Source organism: Jaculus jaculus, chromosome 1 (genome assembly GCF_020740685.1).
Source record: "Jaculus jaculus isolate mJacJac1 chromosome 1, mJacJac1.mat.Y.cur, whole genome shotgun sequence".
Lineage (NCBI taxonomy): Eukaryota > Metazoa > Chordata > Mammalia > Rodentia > Dipodidae > Jaculus > Jaculus jaculus.
The window spans coordinates 299,578,286-299,601,082 of record NC_059102.1 but is presented as its reverse complement, the minus strand read 5'-3'; the positions used below and the strand labels follow the sequence as shown (position 1 = coordinate 299,601,082).

Genomic DNA, 22,797 nt, shown 5'->3' with positions numbered 1-22,797 from the left:
GACGCCCCCAAGCCCAGCCCAGCCCTGCCTGGCCCAGCCCCGCTCCATCCCCGGCCCGTGCGAGCCGCCGGCAAGGGCTGACGAAGGCGGCTCCGAGGGGGCGGGAGGACGCGCTTCCCCTCCGGGGTTTTTGTACGTTCCCCTCCCCGGGAGGGACCTACACCTGAGCCGGCTCCCACCTAGGCTTCGGGGCCACGCTGGATCCGCCTCCCGGCCTGGGTCCCACCCTCGGCGGGCAGGTGGGCTGCAGCCGCCGGCCCTCGGGCAGTGGGCGGCGGGGAAGGAGGTGAGCGGCTTCCGAGCTTGCCCCCGCCGCCGCCGCCGCCGCCGCCGCGCTCTCCTCGTCCTCCCGCAGGCAGGGCGCGGAGCCGCGCGCACGCCAGCCCCGCCGCCGCCGCCGCCGCCCGCTCCCGCCGGGGCACCATGGAGCTCTCGCCGTCGTCCGGAGGAGTCGCGGAGGCGCTGTCCTGGCCGGAGATGTTCCCGGGTCTGGAGTCCGACTCGCCGCTGCCCCCGGACGATCTAGATGCGGTTGTCCCAGTCAGCGGGGTCGTGGCCGGTGGCATGTTGGATCGGATCCTTCTGGAGTCTGTGTGCCAGCAACAGAGCTGGGTGCGGGTGTACGGTAAGGACCACGGGCTGCGGGTCTTAGACGCGGGCGATTCTTTGCTTGGGCTCTTGTATGTGTTCACTAGTCTCATTTTGCATTCCCACAGCCCGCCCTCCCATGCGTCCATCCATCCATCCATCATCCATCCATCCAGGGTCAGCTTCCCACGTCCTGTTATTTTTGGGGGGTGGGGTGCTGGAGATTGATATATTCACTTCTGACAAGTTTCTCTAGTACCTGGACAGGGATGTGAGAGAGTGTCTTAAGACTCTCCAGACACCCGCATTAAGTTTATAGAGTTGAGCTATCCAGACATCCTAGGTGATTAATTTAAGGCAGTTGCCACCTGATCTTCAAGAAGATAGAGAACAAGGTATGAAGCCCAGTGAATGAGACTTTATCTCATGTTGCTTGAAGCAAGACTTTTAAAACAAAGATATGAAAAAGCCCGGTAGAGGATAAGCGAATGAATTAATGGAGAGAGAGAGAGAAAAAGAAAGAAGAAAGAAAGAAAGAAAGAAAGAAAGGGAGAAAGAAAGAAAGAAAGAAAGGGAGACAGACAGACAGACAACAAATACCAAGAGAGACCATGATCCCAAACTCAAACTTCTCGATAACCTCTTGTTCAGCCTCACTTTGCAAAGAGGTAGCTTATTCTGAGTGCGTACGTTGTTTCAGATTTCAGGATTGTTTCTGGTTTTCATTGTGAAGTTCACTGGATTACCACTCAGCAGGTTAAAAGTGATGAGCACACTGAAACTTTCCCTTTCTGCATTCCTGGTAACTGCCTTTTTAATTAAAATGGAATGATAAGATTTTGTTAAGGTAAGGACTGTGGCAGCATTGAAACCATGATGGTTTTGAAAACTCATAGCCCAAGGATTTGTTGCCTGCGTTCATTGTTTAGCTGTGGCTTTCCAAAATACTGACATGACAGGATGTTTATCACTTACCTCACTGAATATAAGATGGCAGGTTCTGAGCTGGACATGGTGGCGCACGCCTTTAATCCCAGCACTTGGGAGGCAGAGGTAGGAGGATCACCGTGAGTTCGAGGCCTGAGACTACATAAGTAATTGCAGGTCAGCCTGAGCTAGAGTAAGACCCTTCCTTGAAAAAAAAAAAAAAAAGGCAGGTTCACAGGCAGTGTTGTTGTGACATGTGCATCTAAGTCTGTCATGATCAAACACAGTATATGCTTGACTATGGCTTAACACATTGTTTTTTGGAGAGCTCAGTTGGTTTCAAGTTGGTCCATCACTATGAGAAAGATCTCAACCATCAGTGACCTTGCCTTGCTTCTGTCTGTAGATAAATGAATGATTTGAGGCAGATTGGACTACTTTTTTTGGCCTCAGATTCCTTATCTGTAAAATGAGTGGATTGGATTAAATAACCTCCAGTGTCTTTCAAATATAAAAATCCAGCAACTCTTCTTTTAGGAACTTCTTAGGGATTTATGTATGGACCACATTGTATCTTGCTGGGTGTTTCTCCATGTTATTATTTCAGTGGAGGAAATAAAAGAAGTGGAAAATGGTGCAATCATTCAGTTCATTCTCAGCAGATGAGATTAAAAACTTTAGTGCCTTATTTTCCATCTGCCTGCTAATCCTATTTAGCTGATCACTTACAACAAAGGTTGATGACAGTCCAAAAAGGAATATGAATTAGAGTATATTGTGGTTACAGCATTTTCCTATTTATCGTCCTTCTCTGTACTGTACACATTTTTACATACTGTTTTTTGTATGATGTTAAAGATCAGACCATGTTACTGTAGGAATATGTGATAATTTAGTATTTCAATGTTCAAGATGCTGGCCTTTCTAGACTTTATGTTTTGCTTGCAGCCTATGTAAATAAATATTGTTGTTTGTAGTCTATTTTATCAACACACACTACCACACACACCCCTTGTATACAGCTGTAGGTTGAGAACCTACTTTCTCCTTTTGGCAGTAGGTTGAGAATCTAGTTTTTCCTTTTGGACTTGTCACACATTGGTTGTCTAACTTTGTGTGAGTAATATTAACTCTAGGCTCTAGGTTTTTGTATAGAATATGTAATCTGAGATAAATGACTTATGTACGTACACATTTGTACACATATACATGTGGTGCATTTCTGTGATGCAGACTTTCCACTGCATCATTACTATTTTGTGATCTCTATCAGTTGGTCAGTTGCTTTTATTTACTGTTTAGTACTTCCACTATGCTTCTCCTAAGGAAGTTCATCCTGGAGACTTCTTTGTTGTCCTTAGTTTTGATATAAACATTCCGAAACTGAATGACTCTTGACCATGTTATTAGCTAATGTGTGATACTTGAAAAAGCTTTGAAGTAAAAATAAGAGAATGTGCAAAATCAGTTTAGGAAATCCTAGTTTTGTTTTTTTGTTTGCTTTGTGTATTAAAGATTTTGATGGTCTTGGGTCATGTGTGTTCTACACAAGTTACAGAGACTGTTGAGCGTGGTGTATATGCTTTAAAGAAACCTAGAAATTTGGACTTAGTCTAGAGTATACAACTGGGGGTTGAGAACCTGGGTTTTCATTCTGGCTTTGTCACAAATTGGCAAATTGCTCTTACCTTTGGGCAAGTAGTTTTAAATTGTTGGGTCCAGTCCCCCCCCCCCCACCACCCCAGGTAGGGTCTTGCTTTAGCACAGGCTGACCTGGAATTCACTATGTAGTCTCAGGGTGGCCTCAAACTCATGGCAGTCCTCCTACCTCTGCCTCCCACGTGTTGGGATTAAAGGCATGCAACACCACGCCCTGCAGTGGCTCCAGGTTTTTTGCATGACATGTGGAATCTGTATTAATTGGGTCCCTGTTAGATTTGAGTTTGGCTGATTTTTGTGGATTGTCCCATTATTTTCCTATAGCATACTTAGAAAATCTATCTTGACTTTGGTGCCAGTCATTTATTTGGTACTTGTAAATCATGATTGTCAGGAGATTCTGGAGGGAGCACTTTTATCAAAGGTCAGTGAGCTAAATTTTGAAAGAAGAAATGTCTGAGTGAGATGTATATTTGCTTGGGATGTTTTCACAAGATAAGAAGATTGCTCAGGTGTGACATATACAGTTTGTGAGACCTAACCTAAAATAGCCATGTTGATTTTAAAGGTAGAGTATAATACGGAGCTATATTAAGTGATTCTGGGTGCTAGGTTCTGGCTACAGCTCACTCCTCTGCAAAAGACTTATTTGAAATCTATATACAAACAAACAACAAAAGTCCCTCCCCAGTAATATCAGAAAACTTAGGAATAATATTTTCTTGTTATTTTTACTTTGGTGTTGACAGGTTTGATTAGCTTTGGTTGATAATGCTTATGTTCTTTGTGTGTTGGAAACTTTGTGATTTGGAAAACTTCTTAGGAATATGTTCAGAGCATTATACTAGGATCTACATTTAGAGTACAAAAAAGTGCTCATCTTTGAGACACAACTAAGAAGAAATAACTTATTCTGCTCTCTGTTTTGGGGTATGCGTAGTATGTGTGGTAGGGTGTGTGTGTTGCTGTGTGTGGTGTATGCACATGTGTGTTTGCTGATGTGGCTACTGTGGCTAAAGGAGAGCGTTGGTGTCCCCTTCCAGCCCTTACCCACTTGTTTTTCCTTCTCCGAAGTCTTACTGATTCTAGTTTACTTGCTACTCATGAGCCCCAACAATTGTTGATTCTCTCCAGTCTCTGCTTCCCACAGCACTAGGATTACAGATGTGCATGGTCATGCCCAGCTTTTACATGGGTAGTCCCAGGCCCCCTCAGACCTTCATACTTTTACAGGAAGTATACTTAACCCTGGTGCCATCTCTTCATCCTCTAATTTTCTTTTAGCAAACTGTTTCATTTGTTTTATTCCACTATTATAATGAATTGTGCCCATGTCTGGTTAGACTATAAAACTTGACATCAGGAAGTCTGCCTTGTTTATATTCTTATTTTGCCAACCCCTTTAATCAGGTCTACCTGGCTGGTACCTTGCTCATAAATAACTCAGATCTAGAGATGTCCTTTGACCATCTAGATCTCAACCTGACTGATCCTATGGGTAGAGTAGCTTAAACAAAGGCATGCCACAAACAGCTAAATATGGATGCAGAATCCAAGTGCATCAAATGCAGAACATTTTTCAGATATTTATAGCCTCAAAGCAAAGTCAATTGGCTGAAAAAAAGCTCAGCAGCCTAGCAAAAGGAAATGGGAGCAGCAGAGCTGGCGTCCCTGTCTGCTTTCTGGTAAACAATGCAAACTTTAAAATTAACTAGCTACTGTGAATGGATGGCAAGTGTAGGGCACTGTGGAAGAAATCTAAGATATCCTTCCCCAGGACTGCCTGCAGTAGAGCTCTGCACTCGTCAGTGTAATAGGTTTGCAAATATGTAGATGTGTTCTTGCGGAGTGAGAGGGAAAGTACAGTGACCACGATAAAGGGCCAGCAAGAAATCTTGTCCTTAACTTTAATTTGTCATTAGTGTTTATCTAAACTGTTCAGTTAATAAAATGAGTAACAACATTATCATTATGCTATTGTATATCTGTTTATTGATTACAATGAAACCTGCTGGAAAGTTTGTAAAGATTGATAGATACTATTTCAACAAATACAGGAAGAAAATTGATTTTACTGCATCAAGCACTATATAATTCCAATGTGATAGTAGTAGTTGGTAAGCATTACTAATGAAGTAGATATTAGCTGGTTGGATGAAAGTTTTATGGACTATAGTATATGATATAATATATAATATTAATTAATATACTTCAGATGTTAAGATACAGGTTGAAATATATTTTATTGTATCTCCAGAGAATATGTTTCTCTTATTTAAAGTGTGACTAGTACCAACTCTAGGAAGCTGTTTCATTTTGGTCCACTATGAACTAGTTGTGGCTAACTCACTGGTCTTTCACAGAATGTTCTTAAGTTGGTTTGCTTTGAATATTCTTTGAATCACTCAGTCTTTCATGCTTAAATATACATCCTATTTTGTAATAATGGTAGATAAATAAACTTGGTCTGCCAAGACTGAAAGTCTTGTGTGCTCAAACTAATTGATTGATTAACAATAAATTGGTGGGGCATGGTGGTGCATGCCTTTAATCCCAGTACTCGGGAGGCAGAGATAGGAGGATCATAGTGATTTTGAGGCCACCCTGAGACTACATAGTGAATTCCAAGTCAGCCTGGGCTAGAACGAAACACACTACCTTAAAAAAAAAATCAAAAAAAGAAAAAAAAAATCAGTGAATTATCTCAAAATACGTGTTCATTTTATTTAGGTGGTTTAATTTCCTCAATATTGTCAACTGACCTTCTACAAGTAAGTAATAATATTTTAGATAATTCTTAAAATCTTAAGCTTTAGTTTAGTTTATAATCTGGCACAGGCTTTGGATGTTGACAAAATTACCTATGATCTCCAAATATATTTTATATGTATTATGAGTTACTCATTGGCTGGGTCTGATGGTGAACACATGTAGTCTTAGCACTGGGAAGGCTGAGCAGCATTATGACTTCAAGGCATGCTGGGGCTACATAGTGAGACTCTTTCCACATAAATAAATAAACAGACTGACAATAAGTTCTTTATTACACTTTCTTTTACAACTTTTGTTTTTTTGAGGTAGGGTCTCACTCTGGTCCAGGCTGACCTGGAATTAACTATGTAGTCTCAGGGTGGCCTCAAACTCATGGCAATCCTCCTACCTCTGCCTCCCGAGTGCTGGGATTAAAGGCGTGCACTGCCACACTCGGCTTTTAAAACATTTTAGTATATTTCTGCTTTTTATTTTTCTATTTCATTGCTGCCTGCATTTCAAAGAACAAAAATATTTTTCATTGGCTTACATTACACATGTATAATCTCTTTTTCAAAACCATTTGGATTAGAGTTGGAACTAAAAATGTGATGTTAGAAAATGGATAAAGCATATATACAGTATAAAAAGCATCCCTAGTATTGTATGGAATGGCAGCAAGGAATCAGTCATGTTAATATTTTCACAATTAAACTGTTAGTGGTATAAAGATTCTAAATAGTTATGTCAGTGTAGGTCAGATATTACTATGAGAGAAGTTACATAAACAGCTTAGGTTAGAGCTTAGAGCTTCTTTGATTTAGAAATTGCAGATTAGGAAATTGCAAATTTGGAATGAGGAACTGTACACATTTTGTGACACGAACAGTATAAAGTTATGGTCTGCCTCTGTTTGAAAATAGTTTGTTTAGAAGGACTGCTATGATCTTTTTCAGATAGAAAGATTAAGTGCCCCCCCTTTTGAGGGAAATTTTCATTGTAGCCCAGGCTGTCCTGGAACTCACTGTCACTGCATAGCTTAGACTGACCTCAAACTTGTAGAGATTCTCTTGCCTTAGCTTCTCAAGGATTTATAGGCATGAGCCTCCATGCTTGGCTTTTTTGGGTACTCATTTTTTTTTAACTCCACTGTACAGTTGTGTCCTATATGTTGAATGAAGTAGACTACTGTCATTTGCTAAGAAAAAAGAAATTCACGTGGCGAAGAAAGAAACCTTTACTGAGTTTACAAGGTAATAATGGAAGGGAGTAGTTTTTTAGGAAGAAGGATGAGGTGAGTTGGAGCAGAGGGTTTATGTAATTGTTCTTTACAGTTGTTCTCTTCAGTAGCACAAAGTGATTTGATCACCTTTTAAGTAGGTGAACCACAAGAAAGAAAATGCTGGTGACTGAGTTAATCCAGAAAAAATGTAGCTATTTGCTCCCTTGTTTCTCCTATTGGAAAGACTTTTAAGTAACTAGAGAGGTGTTTAATCTTGTTAACCAGGAGGAGGAGTCTGAAGTATGCTGAAGGCACTACTGAAATTGCTTCACTCTGTCTTGGCAGAGGAATAATTAGTCTCTGATGTTAATAAAAACACTTTTCTTCCAAAGGCTATCAAGTACTGCTTAAGGGCAGTAGGCAGAAAACTACAAATTTAATGTACTAAGAAGGCAGTCATGAAGATGTATGTGAAAGCAAATAGGAAAAGGCAAGTTATTAATGAGCATATAGTAAAAAAAAATCTCGGACACTTGAAGGCATAACAAAACACTTGTGATTTGAAGCTAGGCTGTTATATAGTTGTTATGGTCTTACCTTTACTGAGAATTAATTATTAGCAGACTAACTTTTACAAACTCGTTCTTACCAAATGTTAGTTATATTGTTTCATTTGCTTTGCTTCAAAAGGGGCCAAGTTAAATCCAGTTTGGGTTTTTGTTCATTAATAGATTTTTCTCAGGGGCTAGAGAGATGGCTCAGCAGTAAAAGATGCTTGCTTGCAAAGTCTGATGACCTAGGTCCGATTCCCTAAGACCCACATAAAGCCAGATGTACAAAATGGTTCATGTATTTGGAGTTTGTTTGCAGTGGCAGGAGGCCCTGGCACACCCCTTCTTTCTCAAATAGATATATTAATAAAATTTTAAAAATAAGTTGTCTTCAGTAGTTCACAGGTTCAGGCCACCTTGTGTCACTTTTAGGAGGCTTGCTAAGTGTACTTGCTTCTACACTCTCTGAGCTGAAAGAGTTGGAAATATTTACAGATGTTGATTGGGAGAATGCAAATTTTGAGTTAAAAATAATTAACATAAGACAAGAAAACAAAAGTTATAGTGTGAAAAATTAAACTGACATTTTAAAGTCAATATCTTTTTTATTTTCTTTTATTTATTTGAGAGAGAGAAAGAGGCATAGAGAGAGAAAGAGAGGAAGAGGGAGAGAGAGAATGGGCACTCCAGGGCCTCCAGCCACTGCAAACGAACTCCAGAGGCATGTGCCACCATGTGCTTCTGGCTTATGTGGGTCCTGGGGAATTAGACCTGTCTCCTTTGGCTTTGCAGGCAAGTGCCTTAACTGCTAAGCCATCTCTCCAGCCCTAAAGTTAATATCTTAAGTGTTTATCAAAACAATCATTTAGGTTTCCTCATTACAAAAATTGGCTCAAGAAGTTCAGTTTATTCCCAAAATTGGGAAAAAACAAATCCAGATTATCAGGATTGGAACTCAACCTCAGATTCTTTAGCCTCCTGATTTAGCTTCTAGATCTTACTGCTTTCCCTTAGGGAGATGGCCTTTCAGAGCTGAAGGTCAGGAAAACTCAACAGTGAGAATAACCAGATTGTTAGTTTCACAGTCTTTAAGGGAAATGCTGGAAGTACCATTACCTAGGTAACAGAAAACAAAATGAACAAAACATCCACAAAGTAGGAGGATGGGAATAATGCCATGGTGGCCCTTAAAAGGTAGAATACAAGACAAGTTAGATATTTGTCACATTTTTTTCCCTCAAGTTTTTTAGCCATAAATTCTTTAAGCTGTGATTGAAAATGATGTCTTAAGGAATTATGAATATTTCATGTGTGATGCTAAGAAGCCTGGATAACATGTCTTAACTTTTCTGCTTTAAAAAAAAATTGTTTATTTATTTATTTGAGAGTGACAGAGAAAGAAGCAGAGAAATAGAGGGAGAATGGGTGTGCCAGGGCTTCTAGCCACTGCAAATGAAGACGCACCACTTTGTGCATCTGGGTAATGTGGGTCCTGGGTAATTGAGCCTTGAACCGGGGTCCTTAGGCTTCACAGGCAAGCGCTTAACCGCTAAGCCATCTCTCCAGCCTCTACTTTCTCCTTTTTGTAAGCATCCCAATTTATATCATTATTGTTGATATTTTCTAATTATGAATATAATCTGTGCTTAATTAAAAATTTCAAATTTGGGGAAGTCTAAAGAAAATTAAATCACTTTAAAAATTTTAAATTTTACTTCTCTGAGATAACTATTCTTTAATATTTTATTCCATTTTTTCTGTGTGTGTGTGTGTATATATATATATATATATGTGTATATATATACACACACATATATATACATATATATATATATACACACATATATATACATATATATATATATATATATATATATATATATATATAAAAGATATATATCTTATACATACGGGTATCATGCTGTATATATTTAATATTCTGCCATTTTCTCTTAATGATGTATTTCCTTGTGTTATTGAAAACAATAACATTTTATTTTGAAAAGGTATACATGGGTATTTCTTGGATCTCTTCTTGCTCTAGCCAGTAATATGGTGTAGTTGCTCCCCTTTGAGGTTATACCTATTTATAGTTTATTGGCACTATATGAAGAATGCCAGTCTCTCCCAGTAGAAGGAGCAAAACAAAATTTTCTTTTCTTTCTTTTTTCTTCCCCTGAGGCAGGGTGTCACTTTAGCCCTGCTAAAGTGATAGAACTCACTCTGTAGCCCCAGGCTGGTCTCAAACTCACAATGATACTTTTACCTCAGCCTTCCTAGTGCTGGGACTAAAGGTGTGTGCTACCATGCCTGGCTAAAATTTTTATTTATTTATTTTGGTTTTTTGAGGTAGGGTTTCACTCTAGCTCAGGCTTTCCTGGAATTCACTATGTAGTCTCAGGGTGGCCTTGAACTCATGGCGATCCTCCTACCTCTGCCTCCCGAGTGCTGGGATTAAAGGCGTGCGCTTCCACGCCTGGCATTATTTATTTATTTTTTTGAGAGACAGAAAAAGAGAAAGAATGGGCACACCAGACACATGTACCACCTTATGCATCTGGCTTACGTGGGTCCCAGGGAATCCAACTACTTTGTGGGCAAACACCTTAACAGCTAAGCCATCCCTCCAGCCCCTGGCTAAAATTTTTGAATCTGACCTTCTGAAAGGTAAAACATGTCTTAGTATAATTTTTATTATTCCTGTCTCATATTAGGATTGACTACCTTTTTCATTTTTAATAGCCATTTACTATGTCCCTTTTTGTGACCTGTATTTATCTTTTGTCATCGTTATTGGGGTGTTGGGTCTTTTTCTTTGTGTATAGTATATTCATGTACAATATTGTATACACAATTATTAAAACATACTGTGTGCGATATATTGTAGGAAGTTAATATATTAAGCAAAGAGTACTTTATGTGCAGTAAGCTGCTATATTTTCATTTGTCTATTGATTTTGGTATTCCTCTCCACTCCCATGAAGAAATTATTCATATGTAGTTGAATGTATCAGCTCTTTAAATAACTTTTTAGTTTGATGTTAGAGTTAGAATAACATTTCTCCTGTGAGTTTATAAAACCATTCTCCCATTCCATCTTGGGCTACATAGCAAGACTCTGTCTCAAAACAAATAAAATTTTCTCATGGTTTCTTCTTTTTTTACATTTAAATCTTTGATTTATTTGGAATTTATCTTAGTATAAAATATGATATATGTATCTAGTTTTACTTTTTCATTTTTAAAAATATTATTTATTCATTGATTTGAGAGGTGGGGGAAGGGAGAGGGAAAATGTGAAAGATCACACCAAGACCTCCGGCTACTGCAAACAAACTCTAGATGCATGCACTACCTTGTATATCTGGCTTATGTAGGTACTGGGGAATGGAACCTGGGTCCTTAGGTGTGCAGGCAAGTGCCTTAACTGCTCAGCCATCTCTCTAGCTAAGAATGGGCACACCAGTGCCTCTAGCCATTGCAAACGAACTCCAGACACATGTGCCATCTTGTGCATCTGGCTTATGTGGGTCCTGAAGAATTGAACCAGGGTCCTTTGGCTTTTCAGGCAAAAGCCTTAACCGCTAAGCCATCCCCCCGAGAGCCCTGTTAGTGATTAAGTCATCAATTATTTAACTCTTAGACATTTATGTATTTCAAAAATTTTTTTAATGATGTGGTTTGAATTGAACCCAGGGTGGTAGGCAATTACTCAATCACTGAGTTATACCCTTAGCTTCAATTCATAATTTATTTTATTTATTTATTTTTTGTTTTTTCGAGGTAGGGTGTCACTCTAGCTCAGGCTGACCTCAAATTCACTATGTCGTTTCAGAGTAGCCTTGAAGTCATGGCAGTACTCCTATAGCTCTGCCTCCCAAGTGCTGGGATTAAAGGCATGCCACCATGCCTGGCTTATTTTTATTTTATTTATTTTTCATTAAAAATGCTTTATGCTGATGCTTGCTGATTATGCATAAGGCTTGGAACTGTACTTCTGTTTCCTTACAGTGAATTCCTAGAGGAGTATGGGATATATTTAAAGGCCTCAGATTTAGTGCCAAATTGGTACACCTTCCTGGAAAGCAATTTCTGCCACAAGTCAATGAAAATATGACTCATGATTAAGAAAAAAAAATTAAATTTATTTATTTATTTGAGAGAGCAAGAGAGAAAGAGGCAGAGAGAGAGAGAGAGAGAGAGAGAGAGAGAGAGAGAGAGAGAAAGAACGGGTGCACCAGGGCCTCCTGCCCCACAAACAAAGTCCAGACACATAAGCCACCTTGTGCATCTGGCTTATGTGGATCCTGGGGAATCGAACTGGGTTCCTTTGGCTTTGCAGGCAAATGCCTTAACCACTAAGCCATCACTCCAGCTACATGGCTCATAATTTTAAGTTCTAATGCAGTACTGCTACCCTTAACTTACTGAAATCTTCCACCTAAATTTCAATTAGTTCCTTAAGCATTATTTAGCATTTACTAAATGTTCTCAGGGTCCTAATACTTTAAGACTATGCTTCAAAACTTGAGTTATTTTTTTAATGGGCCTTATTAAGGTTAGTGGCATATTTTCAAATGAAGGACATGAGTATACTGTTAAAGCAGTTGGTCTGCTGAAGGTTAAGTCATGATCCTGGCCTTATGTATATTGTTTGTCTCCAACATGTGAAACAATTTGACATAAGCACAAAATGTTTTAGGTACTATTAAATACACTTAGTTAAGACCAGTTTAGAAAAGAAGAGCAAATTTATAAAATTTATAAAAGCATAAAGTACTGCATAAAATTTATAAAAGCATAAAGTAGTATTAAAACTAATAGTGAGTTATAACAGCTTAAGGAGTAAAAAAAAACCTATATTTCCAATTACTTTCTAGAGGCTTATAAGAAATTTTGTGTTAAACTTGGGTAGAATATTATGTAAAACTATCTTATCCTACAAATAGATAGGAGATAATGAGGACATGTGAAGGATATATGGGAAAGTATCACATTTTGCTAGTTTTTATTTATTTATTTATTTATTTATTTATTTATTTATTTATTTATTTATTTGAGAGCAACAGACACAGAGAGAAAGACAGATAGAGGGAGAGAGAGAGAATGGGCGCGCCAGGGCCTCCAGCCTCTGCAAACGAACTCCAGACACGTGCGCCCCCTTGTGTATCTGGCTAATGTGGGACCTGGGGAACCGAGCCTCGAACCGGGGTCCTTAGGCTTCACAGGCAAGCGCTCAACCGCTAAGCCATCTCTCCAGCCCACATTTTGCTAGTTTTTAGAGTATATGAAATATTGGACCTCCTTTTTTGCTTAATTCGAAAAGTTATAGTCCTCAAATATTTTATTAACTTAGTTTATGAAAATGTGAAGTTACTGTAATGTACTACAATGTAGTGTAGAATCACCTAATAATAATTGCAACATTGTTATTAGGAATTAATTTATAACTCAGGTTTGGTCTTAAGGATTCTTGAAAAGTCAAAGATAAGGCGTTTTTAGTTTGTTTGTTCCTTTGGTGTTTCAAGGTAGGGTCTTGCTCTAACCCAGACTGGAATTCACTATGTAGTTTCAGGGTGGTCTTGAACTCAAGGCAATCCTCCACCCCCCCACCCCCACCCAAGTGCTGAGATTACAGGCATGCACCACTCTGCCTGGCTTCTAGTTTGTTTTTTATTACAAAATAATTCACTGTCATATTTTATGTAAAAATTAAGCCAGGTGTGGTTGCACACCACCTTTAATCTTAGTACTTGGGAGGCAGAGGTAGAAGGATCACCATGAGTTTGAGGCCAAACTGAGAATACACAGTGAATTTCAGGTCAGCCTGGGCTAGTGTGAGACCCTACTTTGAAAAACAAACAAACAAATAAAAAAAATTATCCCCAAGGATAGAATTTATACTCTCGCTAAGGCAGGGAAGGACAGTCTAAAATATTCCCTAGCCTGGCTACAATCTGTGTGTCTACATTTCAGTTTGTACTGAAGTATAGACTCTCCACAATCTGAAATTTCCTTGTCATGATTTTACAGGAAGTCTTCATAGAGTTGTATAAGTTTTTTTTTTTTTTTTTTTTAGTGTAGACATCATGAGGAAGCTATATGTGGGTGGGTTGTATGAATAGTTCTATATAAAAAAAGTTAAAGTGTCAGTTCTGTAAAATTTGGTGCCTTTATTAGTAATATAATACGATTTTTTTTCCTATAAAAGCATGCTCTTTAGACCTGTTTGTTTATTTTTGATCAAGCTAGATGATGTTTGATACTTTTCAAGGCTACAGCGTCTTAAGGACCCTGAGATGTGTTTGTCTGGGACAAAGCTTTGTTTAGTACATGATCTATGATTTAAGTGGCCATCCCCTTGAATCTTAGTAACTCTAGTATAGAGAATCTGTTTTCACAGAATCCATCAATCCAAACATGGGTCAGAGCTTGGCCATTTAGGATGTCTTAAGGCATTGTAGATTTTGCACACCCTTTCAAAAGATTTAGGACATTGCTGTCTTGATGGGCCTAGTTTGTTTTCACATTACTTCCTCTGGCCATACTTTATAGTGCATATGCTTTATCATTTATTTTCCAAGTTTGATATTTCAAACATTTTAAATTTAAAACATGATTAATACACAGTAGACTGTGTGACTCATTTCTGAAGTATAATTTTATTTCTTACTAATAGCATGTAGTTCTTCAAAGTATGATTCTGTTGAGGTATAGCCAGTTCAGCAATGGGAAATGAATTAGAATTCAACATATGATTAATTCATGTATTTTTAAAAACAGATTTAATAGGAGCCAGGTGTGATGGCTCATACCTTTAATTTCAGCACTTGGGAGGCTGGGCTACAGAGTGAGTTCTAGGTTAGTCTTGGTTAGAATGAGATCCTTCCACACACAAAAAGAAAGCAAACAACAACAGAAATACAGATTTAATAAGATAATTAATATAAAAAAACCACACATTGAATAGGTAACAATATATTTTCAACTATATAAATAACTTTATGATCAAAACAGACGTCTTTTATTTTTTGATTGTTTTTCTGGGTAGGGTCTCATTCTAGCCCAGGCTGACCTGGAATTTACTATGTAGTCTTAGGGTTGCCTCGAACTCATGGTGATCCTCCTACCTCTGCTTCCCAAGTGCTGGAATTAAAGATGTATGTCACCACACCTGGCTCAGACATCTGTTTTTTTTTTTTAACATTATTTTTATTTATTTGCAAGCAGAGAGAGAGAGAGGGAGGAGAGAAAGGAGAGAGGGAGGAGAGAATGAATATAACAGGGCCTCTAGCTGCTGCAAACAAACTCCAGGTGCATGCTCCACTTTGTGCATCTGGCCTTATGTGGGTACTGGGCAATCAATCCAGGGTCATTAGGATTTGCAGATAAGCACCTTAACCTCTGAGCCATCTCTGTAGCCCTCAGACATCTACTTTTGTTTAAATTTCTTTTTATTCTTGCTAACTTTCCCCTTTATCCCAACCCTACTCCTGGCCCCACTGTCAGCCATTAGTCTGTTTCTGTCTTTATAACTTAGTTTGGATTTTCAGGAATTTTATATGAATGCAATCATATGATAAATCAAAAGCTCATTTCTGGCATGGCGTTTATCAGGGTCTTTTGAGACGCGCTCATGTTATTACATGCATCATCCGTTAATTCTTTTGTTTTACTGAGTAATATTCAATTGAATGTATATTCCACAATTATTACTGGTTCACCTTTTGATGAACTTTTGGCTATTTTTAGTTTTTAACTATGATAGATATTTTGAAAATTTCTTTTCTTTTTTTTTTTTTGGACAAACAGTATTTATTTCCCCTTCTTTTTTTTTTTAGTTTTATTTTATTTTATTTTTTTAAAATTTTTATTAACATTTTCCATGATTATAAAATATATCCCATGGTAATTCCCTCCCTCCCCACCCCCACACTTTCCCATTTGAAATTCCATTCTCTATCATATTACCTCCCCATTACAATCATTGTAATTACATATATACAATATCAACCTATTAAGTATCCTCCTCCCTTCCTTTCTCTACCCTTTATGTCTCCTTTTTACCTTACTGGCCTCTGCTACTAAGTTGAAAATTTATTTTCACAGTATGCCTTAGATCTATAGATATGCTTTAATTTGTCTGGGGCAGATATATTTAATAGTGGAATGACTAGGTGAGTGGTATGCTTAACATTTTACATAACTACCAAATTCTCTTCTTAAGTAATTCTACCATTTTCCTACCAGCAGGGTCTGTGAGTTTCATCATCATCAACATTTGGTATGGCTGGTATTTTTAATTTTAGCCATTTTAACAGGTATGTGGTACTCATTGTGGTTTTAATATGCACTTTCCTAAACACTGTTGATGTTAAACATTTTTTCATGTGCTTTATTAGACATTCATAAATCCTCTTTAGTGGCATGTGAAACCTGAATGCATGAGTTGTGTGTGACTTCATTATTTATTTTGGATGTTATATACAGATAGAGAAAGAGAGGATGGACTTGCCAGGACCTCTAGCCACTGCAAAGAACTCCAGACACATGCACCGCTTTGTGCGTCTGGCTTCTGTGGGTACTGGGGAATTGAACCTTGGTCCTTAAGCTTCACAGACAAGTGCATTAACTTTTAAGCCTTCTCTCTAGCCCCACCTTCTTTTAAACAATTTTATAGCTTGTCCTTTTAAAAAAATATTTATTTTATTTCATTTATTAGAGAGAGAGAGGGAGGGAGGGAGGGAGGCAGATCAAGGAGAATGGCACACCGGCACCTTCAGCCACTGTAGACAAACTCCAGATGCATACACCACCTTATACATCTGGTTTACATGGGTCCTGGTGGATTGAACTTGGGTCCTTTGGCTTTGTAGTCAAGCACCTTAACCTCTAAGCCATCCCTGTAGCCCTCTTCTTCTTCTTTTTTTTTTTTTTTTGTTTTTGTTTTTGTTTTTTTAAGTTGTTTATTTACATTTACAAACAGTGATTGAGAAAGGGCACACCACTGCCTTCTGCCACTGCAAACAAACTTAACACATGCGCCACTTTCTGTATCTGGCTTTCTGTGGATACTTAGGAATTGAACCCTGGTCTGCCAGGCTTTGCAGGCAAGTGCCTTTAACCACTGAGCCATTGCTCCAGGCCACGTGTTATTGTTTTTCAGGGACATTTTTATTGATACTATTATAGGTTCATATGCAACAATGAAGTAATACACATAAAAACTTACCTATCAGTTAGCTTGTTTCTTTTAATGGTAACATTGTATAAAACAATAGTAAAATCACAGCCAGGTTTACAGATTTACAAATTCCACAGAGCTTTAGATCTCCAGTCAGATTTCGGCTGCTTATCCCTATGTTATGAATGAGTATGGGTGCACCAGGACCTCTTGCTACTGCAGTGAGCTCCAGACACATATGCATCTGGCTTTACACAGGTACCCAGGAATCAAACCTAGACCATCAGGCTTTGCAAGCCAAGGCCTTTAACTGCTGAGCCATCTTTCCAGCCCTGAACTCATACCTTGTTTGTTTGTTTTTTTCCTTTTTTTCTTTTTTGGTTTTTTTTTTTTTTTTTTAATTTTTATTAACATTTTCCATGATTATAAAATATATCCCATGGTAATTCCCTCCCTCCCCACCCCCACACTTTCCCGTTTGAAATTCCATTCTCAATCATATTACCTCCCCATTACAATCATTGTAATTACATATATACAATATCAACCTATTAAGTATCCTCCTCCCTTCCTTTCTCCACCCTTTATGTCTCCTTTTCAACTTACTGGCCTCTGCTACTAAGTATTTTCATTCTCACACAGAAGCCCAGTCATCTGTAGCTAGGATCCCCATATGAGGGAGAACATGTGGCGCTTGGCTTTCTGGGCCTGGGTTACCTGACTTAGTATAATACTTTCCAGGTCCATCCATTTTTCTGCAAATTTCATAACTTCATTTTTCTTTACCGCTGAGTAGAACTCCATTGTATAAATGTACCACATCTTCATTATCCACTCATCTGTTGAGGGACATCTAGGCTGGTTCCATTTCCCAGCTATTATAAATTGAGCAGCAATAAACATGGTTGAGCATGTACTTCTAAGGAAATGAGATGAGTCCTTTGGATATATGCCTAGGAGTGCTATACCTGGGTCATATGGTAGATCAATCTCTAGCTGCTTTAGGAACCTCCACACTGTTTTCCACAATGGCTGGACCAGATTGCATTCCCACCAGCAGTGCAGAAGGGTTCCTTTTTTTCCACATCCCCGCCAACATTTATGATCATTTGTTTTCATGATGGTGGCCAATCTGACAGGAGTGAGATGGAATCTCAATGTAGTTTTAATCTGCATTTCCCTGATGACTAGTGACGTAGAACATTTTTTTAGATGCTTATATGCCATTCGTATTTCTTCTTTTGAGAACTCTCTATTTAGCTCCTTAGCCCATTTTTTGATTGGCCTGTTTGATTCCTTATTAGTTAACTTTTTGAGTTCTTTGTATATCCTAGATATTAATCCTTTATCAGATATATAGCTGGCGAAGATTTTTTCCCATTCTGTAGGTTGCCTCTTTGCTTTTTTCACTGTGTCCTTTGCGGTGCAAAATCTTTGTAATTTCATTAGGTCCCAGTGGTTAATCTGTGGTTTTATTGCCTGAGCAATTGGGGTTGTATTTAGAAAGTCTTTGCCAAGACCAATATGTTGGAGGGTTTCCCCTACTTTTTCCTCTAGCAGTTTCAAAGTTTCCGGTCTGATGTTAAGGTCTTTAATCCATTTGGACTTAATTCTTGTGCATGGCGAGAGAGAAGAATCTATTTTCATCCTTCTGCAGATATTTATCCAGTTTTCAAAACACCATTTGCTGAAGAGGCTGTCTCTTCTCCAATGAGTATTTTTGGCATTTTTATCGAATATCAGGTGGCTATAGCTACTTGGGCTTACATCTGGGTCCTCTATTCTGTTCCACTGATCTACATGTCTGTTTTTGTGCCAGTACCATGCTGTTTTTGTTACTATGGCTCTGTAGTATAGGTTAAAATCAGGTATGGTGATACCACCAGCCTCTTTTTTGTTGCTCAGTATTATTTTAGATATTCGAGGTTTTTTATGATTCCAAATGAATTTTTGGATTGTTTTTTCTATTTCCATGAAGAAAGCCTTTGGAATTTTGATAGGGATTGCATTAAATGTGTAGATTGCTTTAGGTAAGATTGCCATTTTCACGATATTGATTCTTCCAAGCCAGGAACAAGGGATGTTTCTCCACTTTCTAGTGTCTTCTGCAATTTCTCGCTTGAGTGTCTTAAAGTTCTCATTGTATAGATTCTTTACTTCCTTAGTTAGGTTTATTCCAAGGTATTTTATTTTTTTTGATGCAATTGTGAATGGGAGTGATTCTCTGATTTCATCCTCTGTGTGTTTGTTGTTAGCATATATGAAGGCTACTGATTTCTGTGTATTTATTTTGTATCCTGCTACATTGCTGTAGGTTTTGATTAGCTCTAACAGCTTGCTAGTAGAGTCTTTAGGGTCCTTTATGTATAGAATCATGTCATCTGCAAATAATGATAGCTTGATTTCTTCCTTTCCAATTTGTATCCCTTTTATGTGTGTCTCTTGCCTTATTGCTATGGCTAAGACTTCCAAAACTATATTAAATAGAAGTAGAGACAGTGGACACCCTTGTCTTGTTCCTGATTTTAGTGGAAAAGCTTCCAGTTTTTCCCCATTTAGTAATATGTTGGCTGTAGGCTTGTCATAAATAGCCTTTATTATATTGAGATATGTTCCTTCTATTCCCAGTCTCTGTAGGACTTTTATCATGAAGGGATGTTGGATTTTGTCAAATGCTTTCTCTGCATCTAATGAGATGATCATGTGATTTTTGTCCTTCAACCCATTTATGTAATGTATTACATTTATAGATTTGCGTATGTTGAACCATCCCTGCATCTCTGGGATAAAGCCTACTTGGTCAGGGTGAATGATCTTTTTGATATACTCTTGTATTCTGTTTGCCAATATTTTGTTGAGAATTTTTGCATCTATGTTCATGAGGGAGATTGGTCTGTAATTTTCTTTTTTTGTTCTATCTTTGCCTGGTTTTGGTATCAGGGTGATGCTGGCCTCATAGAAGGAGTTTGGTAGGATTCCTTCTTTTTCTATTTCCTGGAAAAGCTTAAGAAGCAATGGTGTTAGCTCTTCCTTAAAAGTCTGGTAAAATTCAGCAGTGAATCCATCCGGGCCTGGGCTTTTTTTAGTTGGGAGATTATTGATAACTGCTCGGATCTCCATGTTTGTTATAGGTCTATTTAAGTGATTAATCTCATTTTGATTTAATTTAGGTAGGTCATATAGATCAAGGAAATCATCCATTTCTTTCAGATTTTCATACTTTGTGGAGTATATGCTTTTATAGTATGTCCCTATAATTTTTTGAATTTCTCTGGAATCTGTTGTGATGTTACCTTGTTCATCTCTGATTTTATTAATTTGTGTCTCTTCTCTCTTTCTTTTGGTCAGATTTGCTAAGGGTTTATCAATCTTGTTTATCCTTTCAAAGAACCAACTCTTTGTTTCATTAATTCTTTGGATTGTTCTTTTTGTTTCTATTTCATTAATTTCTGCCCTAATCTTTATTATTTCTTCCCGTCTACTACTTTTTGGTTTGCCTTGTTCTTCTTTTTCCAAGGCTTTAAGGCGAAGCATTAGGTCGTTTACTTGCGACCTTTCTAATTTCTTAATATAGGCACTTAAGGCTATAAATTTACCTCTTAGAACTGCCTTCATTGTGTCCCAGAGATTTTGGTATGTTGTGTTCTCATTATCATTTGACTCTATAAATTTTTTGATTTCCTTTTTGATTTCTTCATTGACCCACTCATCATTTAGTAGTGTATTGTTTAGCTTCCATGATTTTGTGTATGCTCTATAGCCTTTCTTGCTACTGATTTGTAGTGTAATTCCATTGTGGTCAGATAGAATGCAAGGAATTATTTCAATTTTCCTGAATTTGTTAAGATTTGCTTTGTGTCCTAATATATGGTCTATTTTAGAGAATGTTCCATGTGCTGCTGAAAAGAATGTATATTCTGCAGCCTTTGGATGAAATGTCCTGTATATATCTGTTAGGTCCATATCTTCTATGACCTCATTTAGTCCAGATGCCTCTCTGTTTATTCTTTCCCTGGATGACCTGTCAATTGATGAGAGTGGGGTGTTAAAGTCACCCACCACCACCGTGTTTGGTGTTATCTGTGACCTTAGTTCTAATAGTGTTTGTTTGACGAATTTGGGAGCCCCCATGTTAGGTGCATATATGTTTAGGATTGTAATGTCCTCCTGTTGGAGTGTGCCTTTAATCAATATAAAGTGACCTTCCTTATCTTTTTTGACTAACTTCGGACTAAAGTCCACCCTGTCTGATATTAGGATAGCAACCCCTGCTTGTTTTCTAGGCCCATTTGCTTGAAACACCGTCTTCCAACCTTTCACCCTAAGATAATGTCTATCCTTTGTAGAAAGGTGAGTTTCTTGAAGACAACAAATTGTAGGATCCTGCTTTTTAACCGAGTCTGCAAATCTATGTCTTTTCGTTGGGGCATTGAGACCGTTGATATTAAGAGATATTATTGAAAGGTGTGTATTTATGTTTGCCATTTTTGTGTGTGTGTGTGTGTGTTACTGGTTCTACCTGTGCTCTCTTCTGTTAACTGGTATTTGAGTATGGCTGGTTTTTTCTAGGTTCCTTATATGTGTGCTTTTCCTTTTGTTCAGCATGGAGGATTCTATCAAGTATTTTCTGTAGAGCTGGTTTTGTCTTCAGATATTCCTTTAACCTGCTTTTGTCATGGAATGTCTTTATTTCTCCATCTATTTGGATGGATAACTTTGCAGGATAAAGTAACCTTGGTTGACAGTTGTTATCTTTCAGAACTTGGAATATATCACTCCAGGCCCTTCTGGCTTTAAAAGTTTGTGTTGAATAATCTGCTGTAATCCTGATGGGCTTGCTTTTGTAGGTAACTTGATTTTTCTCTCTAACTGCTTTCAATATTTTTCCTTTGGTTTGTGTGTTTGGAAGTTTGAGTATAATGTGGCGAGGAGAGTTTCTTTCTGGGTTTTGTCTGGCTGGGGTTCTAAAGGCTTCCTGTATCTGTATTGGCACCTCTTTCCCAATTTGGGGAAAATTTTCCTCTATGATTTTGTTGAAGATGCCTACTATGCCTCTGGAGTGGAATTCTTCTCCTTCTACTATGCCCTGAATTCTTATATTGGATCTTTTCATAGTGTCCCGAATATCTTGAAATTCCCACTCATACTTTTCTATAAGTTTGTCTTTCTCTTTGTTGGACTGCATTAGGTCTGCCACCTGATCTTCTAGCTTAGATATTCTGTCCTCTCCCTCATCCATCCTACTGGTGAGATTTTCTACAGAGTTTTTTATTTCATTAACTGTGTTCTTCATTGCTAGTAATTCTGACTGGTTTTTCTTTATTATTTCTATTTCTCTATTTATGTCTTGTATTGCCTTCTTTATTTCATTAAATTGGTGTCCTGCCTCTTCTTTGATTCCTTTGATTTCCTCTTTGATTTCCTCTTTGATTTCTTCTTTGATTGTTTTCATGTGTTCTTTGACCTCTTTGAACATATTTATAATTATTCTTTTGAACTCTTTCTCAGGCATTTCCTCTAACTCTTTCTCACTGGAGGACATTTCTGATGCATTAATACTTTTAGGTGGATTTATATCGTCTTGCTTTTTAGTGTTTCTTGTGTTATAATGTATATATTTTTGCATCTTGGATTAAGTTAATGCTTGGATTTTCTAGCTAGCTGTGTATTCTTAGCTGTATCAATTGATTTGGTGTAAAATATTTTCAGGGTAGGACCTTAAGGTATTAGGTGTGGCTCTTAAGACTCTCAGAGTATCTACAAAGATGTTCTTAGGGGTTGAGTTTCCCTGCTATAGGAGTATTCAAGCAGGCTGAGTGGAATAATATACTGGTAGATTCTAAAATTTAGCTAAACACTGTACCCATTCCATCAAAAACAGCCCCGAGTATGTATGCAAGAGTAGTTATTATAAT

General features: G+C 38.0%; 1 protein-coding gene across 3 annotated transcripts in view; it reads left to right on the top strand.

Moving 5' to 3' along the window:
• Positions 1-423: 423 nt before the first annotated feature.
• Rasal2 (RAS protein activator like 2) overlaps positions 424-22,797 on the top strand; it is a 328,009-nt gene continuing 305,635 nt past the window's right edge. For 2 of the 3 annotated variants that reach the window (XM_004658760.2, XM_004658759.2), the window contains exon 1: positions 424-625. In XM_004658760.2, the coding sequence (XP_004658817.1) occupies positions 424-625 (202 nt within the window). The remainder of the gene's footprint in view (positions 626-22,797) is intronic. The other variant, XM_045142447.1, reaches the window with a different exon arrangement.